The sequence below is a fragment of the Lithobates pipiens genome, unplaced genomic scaffold, assembly GCF_037356315.1.
Source record: "Lithobates pipiens isolate NorthernLeopardFrog02 unplaced genomic scaffold, aLitPip1_a1.2 Scaffold_19, whole genome shotgun sequence".
NCBI lineage: Eukaryota > Metazoa > Chordata > Amphibia > Anura > Ranidae > Lithobates > Lithobates pipiens.
This window is the reverse complement of record NW_027507764.1, coordinates 127316532-127343221: the sequence shown is the minus strand read 5'-3', so window position 1 is coordinate 127343221 and position 26690 is coordinate 127316532. Positions and strand designations below refer to the sequence as shown.

Sequence of the window (26690 nt, the reverse complement as noted above, 5' to 3'; positions counted from 1 at the left end):
ACAGCAATGCAGCAGCATTTTTTTTACTTCCAGTGACCCCACAGCATGTCACTAACATTATGGCACTATTACCCCCATTCCCTCCTCCACCTGGGGGGGACGCAGTTTGCTATCTTTGCCTGGGCACTGGATGACCTTGTCCCCGCACTACACAGAGGGATCACCTGCAGAAAAGACTCGGGAATGGTACAGTACATGATGTCCTGTAGGTCCTGCTGGGAGCTGGCCATGCCCTGTGGGTCCTGCTGGAATTAATCATGGCCTGTTGGCGGCTGGTGCTAAAATATTTTGGGGGAGTGCAAACAAACTGAAAGAAATTTGAAAAAAAAAAAATCAAACGCAGCCACTGTGCCATCAAACGCAGCCACTGTGCCAAACGCAGCCAGTGTGCAAATCAAACGCAGCCAGTGTGCCAAATGCTGCCAGTGTGCCAAAATCTGCCAGTGTGACAGTGTGCCCCCGCCCGCTCGCCTTCTGCCCTGCACTTACCCTGTCTTGTGGGGCAACAGGTGACAGCAACGAGCGGGTCCTTCATGTGTCTCCTGCACTTCTTCTCCCATCCTCCCCTCTTGTCAGGTGTCCAATAGCGGCGCCTGTTTCAGCCAATCAGGTGACAGGTAACATGACCTGAACAACCTGATTGGCTGTGAGGCAAGTCAGTGTTAGGAAAGCGATGTATGTGGTTCTCTAACACACCAATGAGTAATCAGCGAACGCACAGCAGTGTGCCCGCTGTTTTCCCATGGCTCTAATCAGGAAGCCTATTTGAGCCTATGGCTCTAATCAGGCATTTCCAAAGAACCCCGCTGCTGTAATTCATATGCACGGCTCCCAACAAGGGACCAGGCACATGAATAGGGGGCGGCAGCGGCAACAATAGATAGATTCATGCAATGCATGAATCTATCTATGTGAGAGAGCGAGTGACGGGGGGCGGCGCTCCTGCGCTCTTTATGGATGCACCGCCACTGCCTGTTGGTCTTGCTTGGAGCTGGCTATGGCCAGTGGCCAGCAGGACCCAGAGGTGAGCAGAACCCATGGGCTGGGACCTGGCCATGGACCTGTAGTGCTCTGCTGGCCACTAGCCATGGGTAACCTTGTAATACCAGGTGGGCATAGATAGTGAACTGATTGGGGGTTAAAGTGGGCCACTTGACTGGACTTGCCCCCCAGGCCTAAGGCTGTCAGCCCTCCCCTGGACACAATCCCTGTCGTGTCCCTGCTGGAGCAGACCCTGCTTGGCAATATGGACAGGGCACTGGAGACAGAGCAGCAGAAAGAAGAGAAAGACTTCCTTTCCTCTCAAGGCCCACTTTGTCCAGACACCATCATTCTATGTCACAGAACACACAGGAAGAGAGAGGGGAGGAGGATGAGGAGGAGGATTCTGGCATTTTCATAGGCTTCGAAGAAGAGGAAGACATGAGTCAATCTGTAAGCGATGGCTTTCAAACCCCAGGACCCTTGGGAGTAGTACGTGGCTGAGAGGAGGAAGTTCCAGATGCTGTCATCCTGTGTGACCCCGAGGAGCCTGCTTCTCAAGCCTCTGCAAATTTTAGGCGCATGGGCAACCTCATGCTTCAAAGCCTGAGGAACGTCCCAAGAATACGTGGCATAAAGGAGAAGAATGATTACTGGTTGGCAACCCTCCTTGACCACCGTTATAAGGGGAAGGTTTCAGAACTCATTACATCCCCACAGAGAGTGCAGAAGATAAAATCTCTTGAACACGTTAAAGAGTATTTTATTGAACGTTTTTCCTGACTCCAGTAGGTTACATTGTCTTAGAAAACATAGTTTGAGTCTTCTGTTGGTCAAGAGAGGACCACTGAAGAAGGCATCTGCCTAAGTGAGGCATTTTGGAATTTTTTTAGTCCTCGCTGCCCATTGCTGTCAGCTTCTACATCCCATCGGCAGCGTCTGCATCACATGGTGGACGATTACCTTGAGGGCCAAAACAGAGATGGAGAGTTTTCCAGCTGACGATCCACTGACTTACTGGGTCATTAGAATAGACAACTGGCCTGAACTTGTCCAGGATGCTATTGAGTTGTTGGGCTGCCCTGCATCCAGCGTGCTTTCAGAATGCGCATTCCGTGCTGCAGGAGGTTTCGTTACTGATCATAGAACGCGTCTGTCCACAGACTTAGTGGACCGTTTGACTTTTATCAAAATGAATCAGTCCTGGATTACCAGCTATGAAGCTCCTGATGCCGATGTCCCTGATTAAGTCTTTTTTGGATCTGGAATCTATATTGGAAGGAATTTTTCATTTTTATGCTTTCACTTTAAAAATCAAAAAATCACTGCTCATTTAAAAATGAGGTTTTTCACAAAATAATTTTTTATTCATACATGTCCCCCAGGGCAGGACCCCTGTAACTATTATATGCCCAATTAGCTACATATAAGCCTTCAAAATGGGCACTTTTGACATTCGGGTCCCATTGACTTTAATGGGGTTCGTTATTCGAGTCTGAACTTTCGCAGTGTTCGAAATAGGGATGCACCAATACCTTTTTTAGTACAAGTACTGATACCTTTTTTTAGTACTCTCCGATACCCATTACCGATACCTACCACAACTCTTTTGTTTTTACTTCAGCTGTCAGCAATGGTACAAAGCATTGAAAAGTTATTTACAAATGAAATAGATTTTTTATTTTTATTTTTGCACTTTTTTAATGTGAACTGTGTAAATATATGTTAATATATATTTGTAAAATATTCATTAACAAAGCAAATAAAAACAAGTTTTAATTATCGTTTATAAAATAGACGTAAAAAAAAAAAAGCAGGAAAATAATTAAATGGAAGAGAATAGGGAGTTAATTAAGGCTGATTGGAGTAAATTAAGGGTTAATAATGGGTTAAACAGAGGAACATTTGTTCATCCCTTTGATCTGCAGATGAAGAAACAGAAAGATTAAAAAAAAAAAAAAAATGTTTCTTTTTATTTTAGTGTTTCAACGGCTGAGCCATGATGTTAATGAACATTGCCGGCTGCTTTTTTTGACAGCTCCAGTTACTGGACTTCTTTAACACTTCAGCTGTCAACAGGGGAGACCTACTGACAGCTCAAAGAACCGAGCCTGAAAGTATCGGTTTCAGGTATTGGCGCATTTGCAGGAGTACCGATACCTTGTACAAATACTCGGTATCAGCACCGATACCGATACTAGTATCAGTGCAACCCTAGTTTGAAAGTTCTCGTGTGAACCGAACAGGGGCCATCCTTACTCAACACTTCTGGTCTTGTTTGGTGTCTGGCCCCCTGCTTCATTCTGTGCATGATACACACCCCTACCTACTAGAGGGCACAGCCTTAGCACTGCAATTAAAGGTAGATACAGGTAGGTAAGGTAGAACAGGTAAATATCCACTGCTCATTTTACAGGATGATCTTTGTTTAATTTTTTTTCATAAGTGACAAGTCATGTGAAAGTCTGAGAAGAGTATAACACTAAACATATATTTTTTTCCTTTTTACCAGGTAATGGGGACTGTGAAAATGGCAGTTGTAAATGCATTCATGGCTGGGAAGGTGACCGATGTCAATGCTCCTCATCAAAGAAACACTGTATGGACATAAATGGACTGTTATGCAGTGGGAGGGGAACTTGCATATGTGGAAAATGCGAATGCACTGATGACAGAAGCTTTGGGCCTTTGTGTCAATACTGCTCTGAATGTAGCAATACCTGTACAGACAACTGGTACGGTTTGTATAATCAACTGATTTTCCAGGAACATTCTCTTAGGGGTTAGGTGTAATATATTATAAGTCCTAGTAAAATTGTGCTTGTTACAGAACCCGAAAACATGGACACGTAACAAAAAAAAGTGTGTTAGTGGACAGTATATGCAGATAAGGAGTGTTGAGGTTATGACAGTGGGCAGAAGATGATACACTACAGACAGGTCACTATGAGGTTAATGTTTATATTATAAGTTGGGCAACTGAAGGGTTAATGCCTCTGTGATGGCTGAATTGAGTGGTTAATGTGCATGCACTGGTGGCCACTGATGGATTAATACACATACTGGTTTAAAACTGCCCTAAAGAGCTCTGTGTGCTGGAGGACATCTTACTGCTGGTATGGATTCAGGGGAGTGATGTGTGTGTACTGATGGCAGGATACAGGGAAAAATGTATGTGTATATTAACACACACTGGCCTGGACTACCCAATAGAAAGTAATGAGCTACTTACCTCTGAGTTTTACTCCGAGGGGGAGATTTTCTAAAACTGGTGCACACAGAATCTGGTGCAGCTGTGCATAGTAACCAATCGGCTTGTATGTTTTATTGGCAAAGCTTATTTGAACAAGCTGAAGTTTAAAGCTGATTGGTTACTATGCACAGCTGCACCAGATTCTGTGTTCACCAGCTTTAGTAAATTGCCCACTAAGTGTTGAACCTCCGGACTGTGTGCCTGAGGCCAGTGTACAATGTCTATGGAAAGAACATGGACAATGTTCCATATGTAATTGATGTGGTGGAAAAGTGTAAATGCAGACTTACTGTATAGTTTCTGCTGAAGAAAGAGTGGAGTGGAGAGTGTGTGCTGGAGGTGGGATGCAGGGGAAACTCTAATGAATGTGTTCAGAGCTGGCAAAGACCAATGTGTGTGTGCTAGACGTGTAATACAGGAACATAATCAATATGTACCGGTATGTGCTGGAGGTTGGAGAAAAACCAATATGTGTGTGCAGGATGTGGACTACAGAGGAAAGACCAATGTGTGTGCTGGAGGTGGTATACGGTGGTATACAAGGAAAATACCAATGTATGTGTGCTAGAGGTGGCAAGGAAAAAGACCAATGTGTTTGTGCTGGAGATTAAATACAGGAGAAGGATCATTGTGTGTGTGCTGGAGGTGGGATACAGGGGAAAGACCAAGGTGTGTGCATGAGGTGGAATACACTGGGAAAGACCAATGTGTGTGTGGGCATGAAGTGCAGTCAGAAGAATGTAGTTTACAATACCTTTTATCTTGTGCCTATTCACTGTACTAATGACACTGGCTGGGAAGGTGTTAACATCTAGGTCGATCAACGAGTTAACTGTGTGCCTAACAAGTGTTAATGTGTGTACTGCGTGCTGTTTTCACTAAGCCATGTGCCAGTTTTAACACCCTGCTTTGCAGGAAGAAAAAAAATGGCGCATCTATGCTGTCTGTTGAAAGCCTTGTGTTGTTTACCAACACAGGGCTCTCTTCTATCATTCGCTCAGTCAATCAGTAAATCGTTGATCAGGACCCACTGATCAGCTTGTGCTGCAGAGAATGGCAGCCTGAGCTTCCAAATGCGTGCATGGACCCAGAAGAAAGCTGCAATGTATAGGTACGTGATTGTGCCTGTACAAGCCAACCTGCCGCAGTAAAGTGGTTAAAGAAAACCTGAAAAGAGGGAAAAATGGAGGCTGCATTTGGACATGTTCATTACCTAGCTTTGACTGTACTCTCAGTCACTGACATGGAACCAGCATGAAGCTGATGAAGTCAGAAAAAAGGTCAACTCCTGACCTGAATACTTGTCAGTGTACTAAAATATTTGGGTCAACATAACAGCCAGACAACTAGGACAGTTGAAATCTCAGTCTAGGTCTTTTCTCAAAAAAAGGTTTACTTTGAATGCAAATAAGGAGTAAAAAAATAAATGTGATGTTTGTTGTATAATACACAGGAATTGTGAGCAAGCTCAACACTCTTTGAACCTCACTGTTTATCCGAAGAATCCTCACAAAACCAAATGGAACACACTGGTGTATTATATGGATCAGACTTCAGGTATGTTGGTTACTACTTTAAATATACAAGCTGTCAAAAACAGCTTTCAGTCCCCTCCAACAACCAGTAACTGTCAGAACTGGCTTCTGATCGTGTGACCACTGTGACAGCCAGTCACAGTGGTCACATGACTGACCATCCTTCCTGCACCGCAGGGTTTCAAAGCCTGTGAAAGGCATGCCAGAGCTGGACAGGAATGGGTTAAGCTGCTTCTTGTATAAGAGGCTGTTTTATATTTCTTACTGTGGTAACAGGATCACTTTAAACATGACATGGTTCTAAAGTGTTTAATGCAGACCTACTTTTTTTATACCAAAATTTTGCAATTGACAGCACTTACATTATTCTGATATAGCAATACTGAAACTGTCTTTGTGATCTCATACAAAAAAAAAGAATTTGATGAAAAAATAATCAAAATACAAGAATAAAACCAGATGTCGGTGCAATCAATATCTGATCGGTCAAACTAATATTATCTTTTATTGTTACTCGAAAGAATGAATCAGACATCATTTTCTTAGATTTCTCATGGACTGCATGAGCTCCCAACTCCACCACCAGCCACCACCATTTTGAGAAGGGTTGTAACTCAGTGCCTTAATTTATTTTATATTGTGGAGAACGCAGTAGAAAGAGTTATGCCACGTACACATGACCAAACTTTCCAGCAGAAAAGGTCAGACAGAATCATTCCTTCGGATATTACGATCGTGTGTGGGCTTCATCAGACTTATTTCTTCAAAAATTCTGATGGACCTAGAAATAGAGCATGTTTCAAATCTGTCCGACGGAATCAATTTCTATTGGGAAAACCGTTCGTCTGTATGCTGGTCCGACGGACCAAATACGACGCAAGGGCGGCTACTGGCTATTGAACTTCCTTTTCTAGTCCTGTCGTACGTCATCACGTTCAAAACGAATGGACTTTGGTCTGTTCGTGTGTGGGTAAGTCCGTTTGTTTGGAAGTCCATCGGAACTCCATAGAAAGTCTGTCGGAACTCCGTCTAGAAGACCGTTGGACCTTTTCTGACGGAAAGTCTGGTCGTGTGTACGTGGCATCAGGGTCCAGTATATGTCTTGCTGCACACCTTTGCAGGTGATTGGATATACATGGTGATTCAGCCCACCTGCATCCATGGGTAAACTGGATAATTTAGTAATGTCTACTATTGCCTCTTCCCCAAAGTCTGACAATCAAAAATTATTTTTGAATGGTTGCTTAGGTTATTACAGTTTTACAACATTTTCTGGAATAGACCTGAAAATGTTAGTTTTGGGTTCCACATTCTCCATATGTAAATGTATACTGTATTCTGCTTATAGAAAATAAAATCCAACAAGGAGAATGAAAGCCCCTCATAATGGCCATAGCAAGTGTACAGAGCCTGGAACTCAAGCAGGAATATCTCTCCTGTAGAGACCCCAAGGGATATTTGTAATTGCCGGCTCTCCAGCATTTACCACTGTTCAATCAGTTTTGGATGGACTGGTAAAGACCTCCTCTAAATTGCTTAAATTAATTAGGAATAAATAAGTATGTTGTTCAAATGTTACTTTCCATAAATTTAGTAATGTCTACCATTGCCACGTCCCCAAAGTCTTACAATCAAATACATTTTTAATGGTTGCTGTAGGTTATTAAAGTTTCACGATTTTTGTTCTACTGGAATAGACCTGAACATGTTAGTTTTTGGGTTCCAAAACCTTTTTTTTTTAGTAAAATTAGACTGTTCGAGTAAATGTTCATCATTTTGAAAAACTAAAACTTTACACATATTTTTGCCAAAAATATAGGAAACTGTTGCATGTCCCATGGTGCATTACTGAATTTTCAGCTTGCCAGGGATAGATCAGGAATGACTCTGACATTCACCATCAGATAGAGACAACAAAGCAAAGTTTATTTACCTGCTGCCTAACATGAAGACAGCTGTGCAGCCTAAGAAATGGTCCTGTCTCAAGATTTCCAGACCTTATGTATACACTTCAAAGTTCTCGAAGTTCATCATCAATGGCAAGGTCACACTGTCTGATAAACTGAGTGTCTGCTAATTTGTAGCCTTACAACAACACAATATTTCATTATTTCAAATATTTTAAGGTTATCAAAAGGTCTTGTGGTATCAGGCACAGACTGTTCCTCCTCTGGTTTATTAGCAACATTCTATTATGTTTAGGAAGTCAGGGGAGTTAGAAGAAGTAATTACAATCTAACAAGTCAACGACAACAACAACTTTCAGCTCTCAGTATCTTTAGAAGGCTATCTCTATAGTGTATATTTAAACTGCCCCCCCAAGTCCTGGAAATGGATCACACAAGGATCTTCACCAATGCTTCCATTACCGAGCTCAACTAAATGTTAGTTGCTGGGCAATTAATGCTGACCCTTTTGCTTCAAAGCTTTGAGTCTCTGACAACTGTTGATTTTTCATTAAAAAGCTACTTACTGTAATCTAAGTATACTGAAGAACATTTTCCCAGAGGTGCTGTGGAACGCCAGTAAAACCAGCCCTGCCAGCAGAACTAAAATGATTTATTTGGTCACCAGTTATATAACTTTAGTCATGTGATTACATTGTTTTGGAAAATGAACATTAACTATATATAGTTAGATGGGGAATTAAAATGACATTAAACCTTCAGGTATCTTTTAGGGCTGTGGAAATTAAAGAATAATTCTTCGATTAATCGATTAATTTTTTTGATCGATCAAAAGAGTTCCGTTGGAGATCCGGTGACATCGACGTCATTAAACTCCTCCCCCCTTCCCCAAGTGCCTCCATCTGATAAAGGGAAGGGGGAGGAGTCCGGTGACATTGAAGTTCTGATTGAACATAACGCGTACGGGGGAGAAACTATGCATGACGTCACCCGCTGCTGCCCTACGGAACTAACACGATTGTCGGCTTTACATGCTGTGTTTTTATCATCTTTATGTGAGTAGTTTGTGTTTGAAAACAAAAATTAAATCTTATACTTAAGCGGTGAGCACTTAGATCTTTTCTTTCTACCCATGACCTGGCGTCCTTGCTGAGATCTAAGGAGACGTGAGAGAAGTTTATAGTCTGTGTTAACCCTTTTGATACCCGCTTGCATGACCACCTGTTTGCACAGGGGTCCATGCCATAAGGTGAGAGTGATTAGTTAGACCGGAGGTGGAGGGATTGTCACGCTACTGTGTAAAAAAATTACTTGCACAGTGCTACAGTTTTAATTTAAAACCTATTTGTCTGAACTGTGAAGTTAAGTCATGGATTGTGGAAACGAATCACTGTCGGGTGATTGTATATAGTGTATACCACACTTACCACTTACTAATGAAGAGTTCCAATGCAAGGAGATCAGCTAAAAATGGTTGGATCGGTATGTGCGTTATAATTAATCGAAATTAGTCGATTAATCAATTTAAAAAAAAAAACGATTCATCGAACACGAATATTTTAATCAGTAACAGCCCTAGTATTTTTCCTTTAAAATAAAAAAAACATGTTATACTTTCCTGCTCTGTGCAATGGTAATGCACAGAGCAGCACCAATCCTCATCTTCTGGGGTCCCCCGGTGGTGCTCCTGGCTCCTCCTCTTTGGTGAGTGCCCCCACGGGAAGAAGCTATGTGATAATAAATGGCTTCATGTGATTGCTATCCTTAAATAAAAGACAGTTTTTTGGCATGATCGGTCATATTTCAAATATTAATGCCAAAATTTCGCAATTTCTACCAGGGTATGCAAACTTTTGAGCACGACTGTATATAATAAGAGAGGTAATATGTAAATCTTTTCAGTTATAATAATTGACTGAATATTCAGTTTCCTCTATAACTGTTTTTCTTTCAATTGTTGGGGTTGTTCTCATATACATTTTGATGAATTGTTTTACATTCAGGTTCATTGCATGTTCTAGATGCTGCTTATACATGTTGTAAATGCATACTAACACTAAAGCCTTAGAAAGGTTTGAACCCATTCTTGTCGCACAAGCGCCTATGTTTTTAAAGTCTTTTAGGTCACACTTTAAAGCCATCCTCATTAATCTGTTCACGCGCAAAGCCATTCTAGACATAAAGTTGCAAATATATAGCTGAACCCACTTCTGCTGTGAGGGCAGGATTTCTGTTTTAATGGCCACGGCGTGTACATCCCCTGTCTGCAGAGTTTATGCACTCTTGGCAATGGACAAGGTAGCTTTTATTGCTGTATAGAAAAACATATTTCACAGCTTGCCTCAGAATTAAGTCACTGGAATGTCAAGGTTATGTTGTTATCATCCCAACCCTGCCTTGTTCACATCAAAATGTACTGTTCTCCTAAGAAATGTATTGTGTGAAGTAGCTGCTGTTCTGCAAATTGTTGGTGCATTTTTATTTTATGAAAATTCCTGAAATAGGTAGCCTGACTGTTATTTTGTTTTTAGGTTTTGTAAATAGGTATCCACTGCCTTGACAGAACTGTAATGTCCTGTACACGCGGTCAGACTTTCCGAACGGAAAACGTGCGATCGGATCTTGTGGTCAGAAAATCCGATCGTGTGTGGGCTCCATCTGACTTTTTCCGTCGGGCTTTCCAACACACAAAGTTTGAGAGCAGGATCTAAAATTTTCCAACAACAAAATCCGATTGTTTAAATTCCAATCATGTGTAGACAATTCTGACAGACAAAGTGCCACCCATGCTCAGAATAAATTACAAGACAAAAGCTATTGGCTACTGCCCTCTTTATAGTCCCATCGTACGCGTTCTATGTCACCGCGTTCTGAACGATCGGATTATCTGACAACTTTGTGCGACTGTGTGTATGCAAAACATGTTTGGGCCAAAATCCGTCTGAAAAAATCGGAAGGATTTTGTCGTGGGAATGTCCGACCTTGTGTACACGGCATTACCCTTGCTTCTTGCATCTGTGTGGGTTTTCTACACTCACATTTGCCTGTGCTATAAATATTGCTTGCTAAATTCTTGGATTGGTCAATCAAGACTCTAGCTGTCTCATGGCCAAGACATTTTACCAAAAAGAACCCCTGAAATCCTTTCTGGGGCAGGCAGTCTTGGGTTGGTTTTTAGGTAGTAAAGTCAGACAATGATCCCACACACACACAAAAGGGAAGAACAGGCAGTGCAGTCCCTCAGCTTTAGGCTAAGGGTTGTTCAACTGGGCTAGGCTCTTTTTTAAGCCAATGGTTAGCATTTTGGGATATGTAAGCAAATAGCAATTCAAACATGGTTTTTACTACAGGTCTTTTAAACATGTTAACCACATAAGCTCCAGAAAGTGACACTCTTTGGGGACCAGTGACACAAATACAGTGATCAGTGCTAAAGAATATGCACTGTCACTGTACTAATGACACTTTCTGGAAAGGGGTTAACATCAGGGACGATCAAAGTACAGTGCTTAACTACTGTGGGGGAGGTGCTTGTACTAGGAGAAGGAATGGATCGATGCCCCTGCTTAGCAGAGACACAGGATCCAAGTCTTCTGTAGTCACAGAATGGCGATCTGCTATGCTTACTTAGGCAGATCGCTGTTCTGCCAGTCTACCAAAGCATCAGTGGGCGACGGCGGATACCGAGTCTGCCGTACCCAACAATCAGCTCCTGCATGCGCATGGGCCCCAGACCTGGAAGTGCAGGATCACATACTAGGTACCGCCTTGCCACCGTATATGTACAGTATAGGGTCTGCAATGGTTAAAGCACAATTCTAAACAAATACAATCATACATGCCTTAAAGTGACATTCCAGTCAAACTCTAACTAAGCCTAAATCTACTCTCACCCCCATTCTAAGATTATTCTATTTACTCTGTATTGGAAAATATGCCTATACTTACTGGAAGCCATTCCGATCACATGACGGCTTCTAGCACCTGCTTCAGTGTAGAGGGGAGGCAACAACGCCACCCATAGTCTTACTATGGGGCAGGTGCTGTCAGTTGTGCCCCCTCTACACTGAAGCTGGTGCTGGAAGCCGTCATGTGATCGGAATGGCTTCCGGTAAGTATAGGCATATTTTCCTATACAGGGTAAATAGAATATGACTGGACTGGAGTGACTTCAGAATAGATAGGTGTAGGCATATTTTCTTTTGCAGAGTCGATAGAATAGTCTTAGAATGTGTGTGGGAATAGATTTAGGCTTAGTTAAAGTGATTGTAAACGATCACTTTGAAAAACAACCCATTCCGTTTAGAATAGAAATGAAAGGCAAAACATTCTTGTATAGATATATATATACAAAAAAAAAACATTATAAATACCTTTTTCCCTTTTTTAATAAGTGATTACATTCCCTCGGTTCTCAGCTGCATAAGACCTGGGGGAAGGAGAATCAGCAGCACACTGAATTTGCCAGTGAATGGCTGTGGCGCAGGGGCGTGTCAGGACAAGTGTGATCATTGGAGGAGAGCATACTAAGTTCCCAGCATAGCTGACCATGATGTGCTCTCCTGCTTAGTGTGGTCATTTGTTATTATGGAAAGCAAAGGCACTAGTGGGAACAGCAGGGATTTGACAAAAAGGAAGCAGTACAAAGAGAAAAGGATACTTTCTCACACAAGTACAAGGTACAGCAGGCACATATCAGGAATAGGAAGCGTTGGGATAACAAACCCTTTAAGGTATGACTGGAATTCCATTTTAATTCCAGGTGTCGTCCAAACAGTCAGCTGATGAGCAAGGGTCACTCTTCCTCTTTTCTGAAATTAGCTGTGGGCAAACCTAAGTGCTGAGAGAACAGAGCTTGCAGTGGGATTTGTGATTTGGGTCATCATTCTATGTGAGCCTAAGCTGCATAATAAAACTAGCCCAGAAATGACAATCTGAGTTCACACGAAGTGGTTTAAATAATAATATTACTGAGTATCATTCAACCCAGAAGTGAGTGGCTGTGATGTGATGGAGCTTCTATGGGTGTGCTATTGTAATGGCAAATGTTTATTTAGGAAGCTGGAGTTGGGCTTTAACATTTACCGGTATTTACAATTCTATAGTAATTGAAATTGATGATGCAAATGCTCTCTTGAGCACCAACATTTTTCTGTACGTTTTGCCTAAAAATCAACCGTATGCTCAAGAGTGTCAGCTTTTTCTAGAGCGTAAGATTGGTTATATCTATTACTAAAACAAATCTGCTACAACATTCAAACCTACATTGTAGAGGTTTAAGATTACCTTGGCCTTAATTAAAGGAGTGAGCAGAGAGGCAGGTTTTTCCTGACAAAGCAGTGTTCATTATCTTAAAAACAGAGTAACATCTAAAGTACATGGACCATATGGAATACATTTAAAACTAAAATCGACATGGACAATTGATGCTCTTATTCTTAATCCTTGTATTATTTTCCAACAGAATACTTCTCAGACCCGTGGAACCTAAAGATATTTTTTATCATTTTTACTGCAACCTTCTTGCTTGGTTTTCTCATTGTACTTATAATAAGAGTTATTATCCTGCAAGGTGATAACAAAAGCACCTCTTCATCCAGTTACAAGGTGCCAACATCAATGAAGGTAAGTATTCATGAAGAGAATGTAAAATACATGTATTTAATCGTTGTGATTGTGCCATTATTTGTATTGTAATTCTCCAAGCAGTTTTGGTTGGAATACAGAAGGCAGCATTTAACCTCTTGCTGCGCATGTAATGCATACATGAAGCAGCAAAGTGGGTGGAATTTAATGATCACACACCTCACATATGCATCCATGGGTGGCAAAGCTTTCTGTGCTGAGAGCATGCTCACTGCTAATGATCAGGAACCAGCAGCACCGACTATATATGAATGGGGACCTTGTATTGTTGGATCCTTGAGGGTAGGGACCGATGTGACTGTGCAATGTACAGGGATAGGGACAATTGTAGACACTCACTCACAATAACAGTGGACAAGTGATTGGCTGGTCATTTCAACCCACAGGCATAAAGATCTTGTTCAGATACTGGGGCTGGGCAGAAAGAGGTTAAATGTAAAATGGCAGCACCAAGGGCGGAAGTATTTAATGGCTGTTGTCCAGTCTGATAATTATCAGTATAATTATGCAGAAGATGAATGAGCTGTATTTAAGACCTTTAAAAAACGAGTTGTCCACTACTGGTCTGGCCTTAGATGAATTTGTTGAATGGGATAGACCAACATATGATCTAAGATCTTCAGTTAAGGATTTTCACGTAGGCTGTTCATTTAATTTAGGATGAGTACTGATGCAGTATCATAATTGATAATAAATAAAAAAATCACTCTGGCAGATTTTAGTCTTTTTATCATAGCCAATCTTTAAATGTATATTTCTAGGAGTTGTCTGTGAAGGTTCCTATTTGTCCAGGTCAGTGTATATCTAGTAGTACCATCTGTTTTCTACATATAATGCTGTTTTAACATCTCTACACCAGTGTTTTGACAAAATTCATATCTTCAGCCATTAAAATCAAGGGATTTATATTTATGAAGCCTTCCTGACACCAAGAATGGGACTATGTAACTAGAACTAGTTTGGTTGACAATTTTTATACCTCCCATCTTTAGACAAAAACATCTGCCTTTCCATGGTTATTGAATCAAGTGTTGGTTCTGTGGTATATTTCGGACACTCACTAGAGCTGAAGAAGTACATTGGACAGACTACAAATCATCTTCAACTTTACAGAATAATTCCAGTTAAATGTCACTAACTATTACCAGATACCGCCAGGATTTAGATTCAGATCTCTCAAAATGTTCAAACGACAGTACTCTTAGCCCTTGTACACACGGTCGGAGAATCCGTCGGAATGTGTCCTATCGGACCGTGTTGTTGGATAATCCGACTGTGTGTGGTATGCATTGGACTGATTCCGTGGGAATATCTGTCGGACCCAATTTTCCACCTTGTTGGAAATATTTCCCGACCAACTGGGCCCATCGGACATACTCCGATCATGTGTAGAGAAATTTGATCGGACCAAGTGCCACGCATGCTCAGATCAAATTCCTACATCAAAGCTATTGGCTACTAGCCTGAATGTAGTCCCATCGTAACGAAATTACGTCATCACGTTCTGAAAGATCTGATTTTTCGACAACTTTGTCCGACCGTGTGTATGCAACAGTTTCGGACAAGATCCGACGGACAAAATCCAACGGATTTGGTTGTTGAAATCTCCGACCGTGTGTACAGGGGCTTATGGTTTCTATCTGAAATGTCAGAGGAGTGTCTAATAAAGTGTATGCACAGACAAAACTCTTCTTTAGTTTTGGATAGAGTAGGGAAAGTTTAGAGCCCCTGTCAATTTTTGATGGCGGTTTGTGCTGCTACTGTGTAAATGTACCCTCCCTTTGTCCTGGTAACCATTGTTATTGAAGACAGAAAGTGATGGGAAATCAGAAAAATTACAGTAGTCACCAGAACAACAGTTGAGGGTGTTTCTGTCAATGGAAGTGCCTATTCCAGGGCAACTGGGAGATTTCCTTTCACTTACTGTTGTGTCTTTGACAGAGGATGTGAAAGGAAATCTTAACAGGACACAGACAAACGAAAAAAGTCATACACTTTAAAATCAATGCTGACAAAAGCAGGAGAGACTCAGGGAAGAGGTTTGCCAACCCTGAAGCTTGCCTCAATTTTCCTCCAATCAAAGTAAAACGTTTTTAGTGGAAGTTTCTTTAGAATGGGCTGACCGTTAGATGTAAAGTGGACCAGGAGATGTGAAGATGTGGACCAGGAAGTACAATAAATATAGATTAGATTAAAGCCGAATCCCATGTGTGGATTTCATTGCATAGTTACATTGGTTCAGCTTGAACCAATGTTAGTATGTATATGATATACCTGTGGGGCCACTGTGGAAGTAGAGAAACACTAAATGCTGCTAATACAGTGATTGCTGCTATCTTCCAAGTTCCTACAATGGGTTATTCACTCTGTTCACAGAACATCTTGCATTCTTCTCAACCAGTGCAAAGAGTTCTTTGACTGGATGAGGTGGCGATGACTCTGCCCCGCCTCTCCACCTCGTTCGATCATAGAACTCCTTGTATTCATTGACAAAAATGCAATGTGTTCTGTAAATGGCAGCCGTGCTATGCAGGTGACCCCCTGTGGGTACTATGCAGCTGAAAAGCTGTTCAGCATTGGGACCTGGAATACTGCAGCAATCACTGTGGAACAGGTGACTACTACAGTGACTCTCCACTTCCGCGGCAGTCCCACAGGCATGACATATGCATACTCCGAGCTGAACCAATGTAACTATACAATAAAATCCATATCTGAAATTCTAATTTAAACATGTTTAATGTTCCTAAAATTAGTAATATTGGCTTTTTTTCTTAGGATAAAAATAGTTTGCACAATGGATACTCAAGTACAGTAACCTACACCCGGGAGAAACCAGAAGACATTCTTATCAGCAATGGAAGCCTGGCGGTACATGAAGCATTAAAGTACAAGTTTGAAGAAAAGACACACATGTATTAGGTGATCTCAATCTACTGACAAGCTGCACTGTTACAATCATGTGGAAGGCTTCCGTAACCGAGCAGTGTTTTTCAGTACAACAGTAAACCAAGTCTCTGCAAAGAACAGGCTGTGAAGTTCCTATCAGTAATATGCAGCGGTCAGTTTTCACAATGTCGTGTTTTACAAATTTGTGAATTGTTTGGTAGATCTGATACTCCTAGAACTGACTTACAATATTGCATAGCTAAATAGCAATTGTTTTTTTTATCATCTTAGCTGCTCTAACAGATTTATGTGCATTACTACTGTATGGTACATTGTTTGAATGTAGCACTTTATAATTTTTTTTTTCTTTTTATATTTTTTTATACAAAGCACTGATTACACTTTAGTGAAAATTTAAAGGGGAACTCATTTGAAATGTTTTAGGCAGAGTGATTTTTCTGTGACCAATGTGGTTATATCACTGGTTTCCTAGTCCCCATTCTTCCATTGCAGTTCTTTGAACTATGCCAGTTTCAGTTCTCTCCTCTTTTTGAGAGGCAAGTTTAGAAAGGAAGAATGGGAACAGAAATTGAGTAATAATACCAGTCTCAGCTCTCCTGAAAGCAGCGGCGTTCTCATTTTTTAAGTGCACTCACTGAGAAGGTTTTTTTAGCCTTTTCACTTTTTTATATGTTATGAAGACAACATGGAACGATTATTTTATAGAGTGCTAAAGACTTTCACCCAGGATGGGTGATAAAAGTAACCTAAAACGTGACTTTAGTTTAAATTAAAAAAAAAGTGAGTTTACATTTATATAAATATGTAGTTCACAACTGCAGTTGACAAATTTATTCACATATGGTGCAGCTACACCTACCCCACATTTACAATTCAATTAAATGACCAAGGAAAACGAAATACAGTATTTAAAGATGCAATAACACCCTTAAAAGTATGGTTAGAAAGCTCCAATTCATTTACAAATCATAACTGTACCTAAAGCGGAGCTCCAGGTTCCTTCAGAAAAAAGTAAATAGCTACAAATACTGTAGCTGCTGACTTTTAATATTAGGACGCATGTCTTCGCCCCAGCCAATTTTTCAGTCGGCTTTTGGGTGTGCCCGCCACCATCTTCACTAAGAGAAACCGTCAGTGAAACCTTGTGACTTCACAGTCGGTTCCCTACTGTGCACGCACGAAGCATGCTGCGCTTTGTGAATGACCCGGTGACAGGGGAAGGAGGAGGTGGAATGAACTGATTTTTCTGTGGCGTGATCAGCCAGAAGTGGGAGCAGGGAATCTGTCAAAACCAGGTACCCCCCAAAAGGTGCCAAAGGTGCCAAATGTGGGGGGGGGGCAAATAAGTGGAGCTTCCCCTTTTGGGTGGAGCACTACTTTAAAGCTGTAGTGTAGGTGTGATCTTTATTCCATAGTTACATTGGTCCAGCTTTGTCCAATGTAAGTATGCATATCTCATACCCGAGGAATTGCAGTGGAAAGTGACAATAACTGTAGTAGTCACTGGGTCCTGTGCCGTGTGGCCTCCCTTCTGCTTGGTGATCACACTTTTGTAATTTACAAAACACCTTGATTTTTTTCAGTGAATACCAGGCATTCTCTGATTGGACATAGTAGAAATTGTGATGTCAATGCGCCTGCCTCTCCACCTCATCCAGTCATAGGACTCAGGAAATTTTTAACTATCACTGTAGTAGCAGCACCTGCTTCAGTGATTGTCACCTTCCACAGCAGCCCATAGCTATGAGATGCATACTTACTTTTTTCCAAACTGGACAAATGTAACTATGCAAAAAATCATATCTAGACTTCAGCTTTAAACATTGTCACAATGAACTATAATCAGCTAGACTAGACTGAACACAAGTTGCTAAAGATAGGAAGTCCGCTCTGAAAATATTGCTTCTCATAACCAGAAAATCTACTTATTAACTGGTATATTCATTAGCAGGGCTGGGACACGGGGTGGGCAGGAGAGCCAGCTGCCCTGGACACTATGGTATCATGTGGTCGGGGGGCACCATGAAGAGCTTGGGGGAGGGAATTCGTGTTGGGAGGGGGAATTTGGGGGGAGGTGGCAGGGGGTAAGAATTGTTCTAGGAGGAGATATTTGGGGGGTTGTGCTTGGAGTAGTGCTTTGGATAAATTTGTATTGGGAGATGATTTGAGCTGAAGGGGCAAAGATTTGTGCCAGGAGGGATTTGTACTGGGGGGGGGGGGGGAATGAAACATGCAGATCAGTGATCACTTTTTTTTTTTTTTTTGGGGGGATACACAATCATACATCTTGGGATAGGCTCAATTTCCCATGTTTGCCCTGGATTCTAGATTGCCTTGTCCCGGCACTATCCATTAGACTATATACATAGGTATTTGTGAATTTCTCTTATCAATACAGTATTAGTTTAACAACATTCAAACTTCCTCCAAAATGTATTTGTGCTTAATTTAAGAGAATTAGGGCTCCAGGGCAATTTGAATTAACCTGTAAAGGTGAATTTTAACTAATTGCTTGGTCTCAGTTGTCATGTTACACCAGCTTGCACAATCTAAACCCAAAAACAAAAATTGAATATATTGCAGTTCACCAGTCCTTTACTATAGTGGTTGTAATAATTTCATATTTTTTCGTTTTTTTCTTTTTTCTCCTGATGATCCTGTCAGTAAGCCCTTGTACACACGGTCGGATATTCCGATGGACAATGTCCGATAGGACCGTGTTGTCGGATAATCCGACAGTGTGTGGGCTCCGTCGGACTGTTTCCATCGGAGTATCCGACGGACCAAGTTTTCCAACTTGTCTATAAAATTTTCTGACAACATGCTCCGATCGGACTTTGTCCGATCATGTGTAGAGAATTTCCGATCGGACAAAGTGCCACGCATGCTCAGATCAAATTCCTAGACCAAAGCTATTGGCTACTAGCCTGAACGTAGTCCGACGGATTTGGTTTTCGAAATGTCCGACCGTGTGTACAAGGGCTTACACATTTCCTATCCTATGCATGACAAAGCTTAATCACCAAACTGTATCTATGGAGGAACAGCATTGTCACCATAGGCTTCTCTCCCAATGTGGACTACAAACACCGTCTCCTCACCTTCATTACATGTGTAGTTTACAGAAGATAGCTGGAAAGGTTGATAACATTGTTTGAGATTTCAGTTCAGTGCGCATGTTGTTACATGAAAATGGTATTTCTGGCACGATCAACCAATATTTTTCTGTACTTGAAAAAGAAAACACAGCTACAGGTATTAAATCTAATGAATGGCAATATGTTATATACAACATTTTTGTTATTGGGTTTAAATATACTTTAATTTGGGTTAGGAATAGTTGGAAACATTGGATTGTAGGTTAGATAATAACCCTGGCATACTGTATATAGCAGAGTATATCACATTGATGTATGTAGCTAAAGGTTCCTAAAATCAACTAGGATGTAAAGCCAGTGAGTGGGTTTCCACAAAATCTGAAATATTTGGCTAACTTGCAATTGTTCAGCTAGTCTTTACTACACAATTTTTTTAAAGAGTTGGCAATACCTATAGAAACCAAAAGAAAAGACAGCAAATTATTTTAAAACAATACTTTATTCTTTCATCTATTTATATTTATATGGTAAAGAAGCAGCAAAGGGAACAGACTTAAGAAAACTGCCTGGAATATCTGTGTAGCTTCAACTGTACAGTAACACACAAAGTCCATTTTATGTATGTTTAGTATGTATGTACATCATGTCTGCAGAATGTGTATAGTCATGTCAAACAAGACTTTGTTTTCCCTTTGATTACATATCTTTTGTATGATGTATGCATGAAGGGGTCTGTTTGCTGTGCAAATATTTGCACACATAGTTCCTGTAATTTGCCCAATATATTTATTTTCTATGATCGTCAGCTCCATTCAGTGGCCATAATATGGTATTTTCCTGATATACAATACCTCAGTTAGAAAAATACCACATTATGGCCAGTGATAATCATAGGACATAAACGTATTAGGCAATTAGGTATTTGTGAATATTTATGATGGCTGTGTGAATGCTTAAAGTGTTTGATAAAAAAATTAAATAAAAAAAATAGAGATCCTGGTCCCTTAAAGCAGATTAAACAGCACATTGCTTGTGCTGTGTAATCTGCTCCCCTCTAAACTCCCCTCCTCAAAAAAAAAACTGCCAGCTCTTGTGTCCCCCTCTCTGCACTGACAACGAAAATCAGGACTGCTGAGCCCTGACCACCATGGTCAGTGTACGTCCCTTCATCATCCGCAACCTGCTCTCAGCTATCCTCTCTCCCCCTCCCTCCCTGCCTGTCAGTTCCATGCCTGTGTCTATGTCTTTAAACCCCCGCCGCTATTATTATAACTCAAATATTCTAAATGCTCAATGCCAGCCCCTCTATTATAGCCTAGCATACCACACTACACATGCCTTTTATAAAAACGAGCCATGTAAATACTGATTTAGAGCGCTCTTCAGGCTGGTCATGTGACTCCGAGCCGGTTTCCAGAGCTACTGCAGGAGGGGCTGAGCGGCCATGTTTAAACTCCCCTGGCTGACGTCAAAGTGAGATCTCGGCCCCTCCTGCAGTATCCATGTATCAGAATGTAAAGCGGCCACGGGTCACATTACCGGCCTGAAGATCACCATAAAACGGTATTTACAAGCCTTGTTTCTTTTTAAAAGACATGTACAGCGTGCTATGGCTAGCTCTAATAGAGGGGCTGGCATAGACTTACTTATATGGGTTCATAAAAACTTTAAGACATTTGTACATCAATTTTTTTTAACTAAACCGCAAAGTGTTTTGTGTAGATCATTAGAAATGGATGATGGATTGATCTGCATGATCTATCAAATTGGTGCAGTCAATGGAAAATGTGTATTCAAATGGATTGGTGTACCCAATAATAGATTGGAAAACTTTGGATTACCAGTTCGAAAGTCCAGAGCTTTTACTGCTCAATAGACTTTTTTTCCTCCTACCAGGTCTCAGAGCATCTGTAGATGAAACAAATTGAATGTCTAGCCCTGTTCCTTTAGTCCATGAAACTTTAGAATTTTAGAGATATGGATCATGGACGTGAGTGATTTGGGCATTTCCTTTTTTTTTTCTCTGACTAATTTCCACATTTGTCACTTATTCTCACATATTTCCACTTCATGGTACCACTGAGCCACCTTATTTTTTTTATGAGCTTTATTAAAAGGGTGTGGCATCTTAGCAGTCATGTATACATAGTGTTGTACATTTATGTTTTATATTTTGAGCCTAGATTTGTAATGATGTACTTACATGTGTGATAAACTGTACTACTGCTCTCCCATTCCAAGTTTTAGCAGTTCTCACTTTGGAAGCATTACATTTTAGGTATATGCCTCTAAGTGATTTACAAACCCTTAAATTGATACACAGTCATTTTGGGGCCAGAGTCAATAGGTCACACATCTTTCCCATTCTAATGCTTGGTCCTACAATAATTAATCTTTTGACATATTCTTCACGTTTAATACATTGAGCTGTAGACACATTATTTGTTGTTTTTACCAGGCAGGTTTACATTTGGCATAGTATAGATTTTAAAGAGGAACTACAGTCTGCTCACATAATTTGTAATAAAAACATCTTTGCTATTCTGAAGCTTTCCTCCAACCACTTTACATATAATTGTATATATACTGTGATTCTGTACTTGCAGAAATCTTCCTCCACTAAATTTGGCTGCAACCATTTTAACCGTGGACAGCTGAAGCTGCTGCCTGTTCACTTCCTGGATTTACACAGACACACAGAGGCATACCTCCAGCCCAACAGCTCTCATTGGCCCTCTTATGACTCATCTCCCCTCCCTTCCTGGCAAACTCTCACGAGAGTGAGAGAGAGAGCTGTGCATGATGTCATAAGCCCAAGATAATGACCAGACAATAAAGAGGAAGTGGGCTGTATAAGGTATTTACTGGCAGAAAAAAATATTTTACTATCCAAAGTTAAAACAACAAGGGCATAAGATTTAATAGATGAAAAAAATGACCGAAGGCCCACTTTAAGTGGACCTACAGTATTTTTAATATAGTATAGTATCACATCCTTCGTAAAACACAATAGGCTGTTGTAGTACAGAGGAAAATTATGTCAGTTTTTGGAGATAGAAGCACAAACTAAAATTTGATAATTGTTAAAACAGAAAAAATAGGTCATGGAAAGAGTTCTTAATTTGTAGGGTGCAAATTTCCTCCCAGTTGCAAATAGGATTACAGAAGCTAAAACAAAGTATATTATACTGCATTTGGTTTTTGACTAGGGTAATGAAAGACAAGACAATACTTCTATGGAGTACTTTAAGATCGATGCCTATGTATTTTCTTCCAACCAGCTCTGGTATTACTGTCTCCTGTTATGATAACCCTAAAAGATCACTTGTTTCCTCTTTTTCTGGAAAGGCCCTGGCCATGACTGCAAGAGTCATTCAATAACACTGCAGCTATTATTTTGCTTAAAATTAGTGTCATCACTTAAACACAAAGGGGTCTGTATGCTGTCTTTGGTTCTGGTTAAGTTGATAGGGTTCATTACAAGATTAGTGGGCAGACTCTGGCTAAGTGTATTCTATGATGCAGAGAACAGACATGCATCGCTTAATGTGGCGGAGCTTTTTCTATTGTTGTCAGAACACACTTGTACCCTGTCTTTACCAAATTACAGTGACTGGCTTTTGAAGTCTGAGTTAATCTAACTACTCCTGACTGTCACAGCAGTTATATTGCAAATGCAAAATTAGAACCCTAAAACTCATTGATTTGCTAAACTATGGCCTTGTACAGCTTTCTTTACCAGACCATAGATGTCAAGGATTTGCTGGGGCAGTCCCACATCTAGGTGGCCGGACCCAATGATGCTGTGTCTAAGGTTGCATCCAGAGAACACACCCTTACCCTTATGTGAGTTACTGAGCAAGAAAAACAACCGCTGCTCCAGGTGTATGAGATAAGACTAGTTGGAATATCTCATGGAGTGCCAGCCCCAGTACTCCTCCTTGGGAAACTTGAAAAGAAGAAAGAAATGGCTGCACATCCAGAACTTCCGATTGCCTTTATTGTTCACAAAGATAACACCAAAGATGTTATCTCCGTACATTATGTGCAATACTGTCTCACCCTGCTGTGCCTGGTGTGCCAGGGCTGTCGGTTACTGAGCATGCGGCCGCAATGGGCGGTTACCGCATAATTAGGGGAAAGACCACCTGGAAAAGTAGGTGTGATCTGGGAGGGACAACCTGGAAAGTGGATGTGATCTGGCCAGGGCTCCCTGGACACTGGGCTTATTAACTGTGGGCCTTGGGCTGAGGTAGATGAATATGTTGGCAAGTTAGCCAGACATACTACTGTATCTGAGCAGATAGCTCGAACTAAAACAGAAAGCATGCTTACTTACACCATACAACAAAATCTTTAGTAAGCGGTTTTGTAGTAGCTACAGTATGTTATCTTATGCTAACCTCGATTTGTGAATAGAGGCACTGTAAGAAGAAGGAAGCAGAAATTTAATTCTGAATGTTTAAATAATTGTTTGATTGAATTTACTGAAATTGATCCATGCATTCTTGATGCTGTTTGAGGACAGGGAGAGCCAATCTTTGTCCCCCCCATACATTCCAGATTCTAGACGGCAAGTCAGGAAGCCAGGCTAGCCTGACATGACAGATGGAATTCCTAGCGGGTGACAAATTCTGATATCTGTTTTGTGTTAAAAAATTTTCTCACAAAATAATCTCTTCAGTAATGAAATCGGGGGCAGAGCAGAACATTTTTGCATCAGCTCACTTTAAATTTGTTTAATATGTGTCTTGCAGAAAAAAAAAATGGTTTGGAAGATACAAAGTGTCCAAAATATATTGTTTAAGTTTGCGCATATCTTTTTCAATCATTGTTTTTATTACAACATTCCTTTGCTAAATTATAGGGATAATGGACAAATAGAACTCTCTCTGTCATCAATGAAAAACAGACATTCTTCTTGCCAAGTGACAGAAAAATGACAACAATTTATTTTGACTTGAGAAAATATTTGCTTGATAATTGAATCTGCTATTTCTGGGATACCAATAAATTTGAGCTGCAAGGGTGCAGAAACTGAAAAGGCTGCGTTTATATAACTGTTATGGCTTTTCAGTACCTTATAAATTAAGAACAAATTAATAAAATATGTTTACATTTTAAAGGTCAGGTTCAGGTTTAGACATAAATCCCTACGTCCCATTCCCAGCACCCCCACCCACCCTGATGGGATTTAAGCTACACCCATCCCTCGTTCACACATATAAATACATCCAGAGGCCCACTTATCCAATGATGTAACAATAGCCAAAGCAACTCATGCAGCTGCTATGGAAAAAAGAGAGGAGAACCCCCCAGTAAGGAATGCCTAGGGAGTGTAGGGGTTACTATTGGTAACAAAAGGATCATAGTAGAGCGTATATAGAAAATAAGTGTAATTTATTTGTTTCAAGCCGATCTAAAAACAAATCGCAATGCTGCTGTTTAATTAAATTGAAGCTTTACGACAACATTAAGTGTTACATGACAAGACACAGGGGTGAAGAGATATCAGCTTCTATGGGGCCTGGGTTTAGAAGGGACCCTATTAGAAGAGCTCTTGAAGCAAATTAAACATAGAAAATCTATGTGCATGTGGGGATAACACAAATCCAGTACTGTATTATTAGGAATTGAAGGTTCAAATGACATTGACCCTGTACCCCTTGTGATGTTTGTATTCAAGAATATCTGATATCAGATGTACAGGAGGAGACTTCAGTATATTGGTTGCTAGTCACAGATCACAAGAGAATCTGTTTAGCTGCTTAGCAATGTCGAGTTTTTGGCTTTATAGCAGTGGTCATCAACCCCGTCCTCAGGGCCCACTAACAGGCCAGGTTTTATGTATTACCTTGAGGAGATGCAGACTAGGATACTGCAATCATTGAGCAGCAAATGATATATCACTGAGCAGCAACCTGTGATATATTTCAGTTATCTTGCAAACCTGGCCTGTTAGTGAGCCCTGAGGACAGGGTTGATAACCACTGTTTTAGAGCTTCTGGTCACCTCACCCAGCACTGAAATTAACCCTGCATGCCTAATGTAGATTTCTACAAGCTGTAAAAAATCCCAGTGTGTCTCATTGGGTAAAAGCTCACAAGACAGCTGTTTGCAGCTCTCCCCAAAAAGAAAAATTTAAATATGTTTGTATTGGGTTATACAAGTAATTGTGTGTAGGAGTAGTAACAACTATGGCATTATATAAAATATTGTGTTGGTCACTAATATTGCTACAACTCTTTCAGCACTTGTTTGCTGCGGGGGTGGAAGGGTTGGGAGGGCATACATTTACATTAAAGGGGTTGTAAAGGTAAATGTTTTTTCACCTTAATGCATTCTATGCATTAAGGTGAAAAAACATCTGACAGTGCCTGCGCCCCCAGCCCCCCCATTTTACTTACCTCACCCCTCGAAAGTCCAGCGCTCTTCCCCGACGTCCTTTCCACCGTTCAGCCTGGCCGCTGATTGGCTGGAGTGGATGGATGGAAAGCAGCGCCGGGGGGCGGGGCCGTGTGATACAGCGAGCGGCTATAGCCGCCGCCTATATCATGGGAGCGCGCCCGCAGCTGCTTCTCACCATGCGAGGGAGCTCGCATGAACGTGAGAAGCACCTGCGGGAGGAAGCTGAAAGCCGCCGAGGGACCCCAGAAGAGCAGGTTCGGGGCCACTCTGTGCAAAATGAGCTGCACAGTGGAGGTAAGTATAACATGTTTGTTATTTAAAAAAAAAAAAAAATTCACTTTAGAATCCCTTTAAGCAAAAGACTGGAGTTACTAAGGGCTGCCTGATTATCTGGAAAATGAAGGTTGAGTAAATACCATGAACTGATGCCCCCTTCGCCAGTAGCTGTCCACAGCTCTGGCCCCTAGTAGTGTACTGACTGTTGACAGCTTCCCTGCTACTACTTGTTCCCAATACATACTGTACATACTTTATGTTAAGAACAATGACAATAGAGAGGTTGCTAGAGGGTTGAGCAGCATTTTTACTGCCCCCTATAAGCTGCTTTATACTATGAGGGTATAGACATGTCACAGCAATGGTTCTTAGCATTGTGGCAGGGCAAAAATTATCCCATCACGTTTGGTGGGAAGTACTGCCCATTGAATGCAACCCAGGTGAATGGGACTGCACCACATCAGCTTGTGCTTGCAGTATAGAGGTGCAGCCCTTTGGGCGTTTAAACGTTTAAAAGTTGATGAAGAGGTAACATAAAGCCTTTTCACTGTGTGTCAAACGCTTTCTGGAAAAAACAATCCACCGTGCATCATTTTTCAGAGGACTATTGTAAAGTAGTCCTTCCACAACACAATGGGGGTTATTTACGAAAGGCAGATCCACTTTGCAATGAAAG

General features: G+C 41.0%; 1 protein-coding gene across 1 annotated transcript in view; it reads left to right on the top strand.

Moving 5' to 3' along the window:
* Nucleotides 1-18450, top strand: part of ITGB8 (integrin subunit beta 8) — a 185301-nt gene extending 166851 nt beyond the window's left edge. The window contains exons 11-14 of the mRNA XM_077491249.1: nt 3494-3716; nt 5688-5791; nt 13141-13301; nt 16101-18450. Coding sequence (XP_077347375.1) covers nt 3494-3716; nt 5688-5791; nt 13141-13301; nt 16101-16244 — 632 coding nt within the window. The 3' untranslated portion in view covers nt 16245-18450. The remainder of the gene's footprint in view (nt 1-3493; nt 3717-5687; nt 5792-13140; nt 13302-16100) is intronic.
* Nucleotides 18451-26690: the final 8240 nt, after the last annotated feature.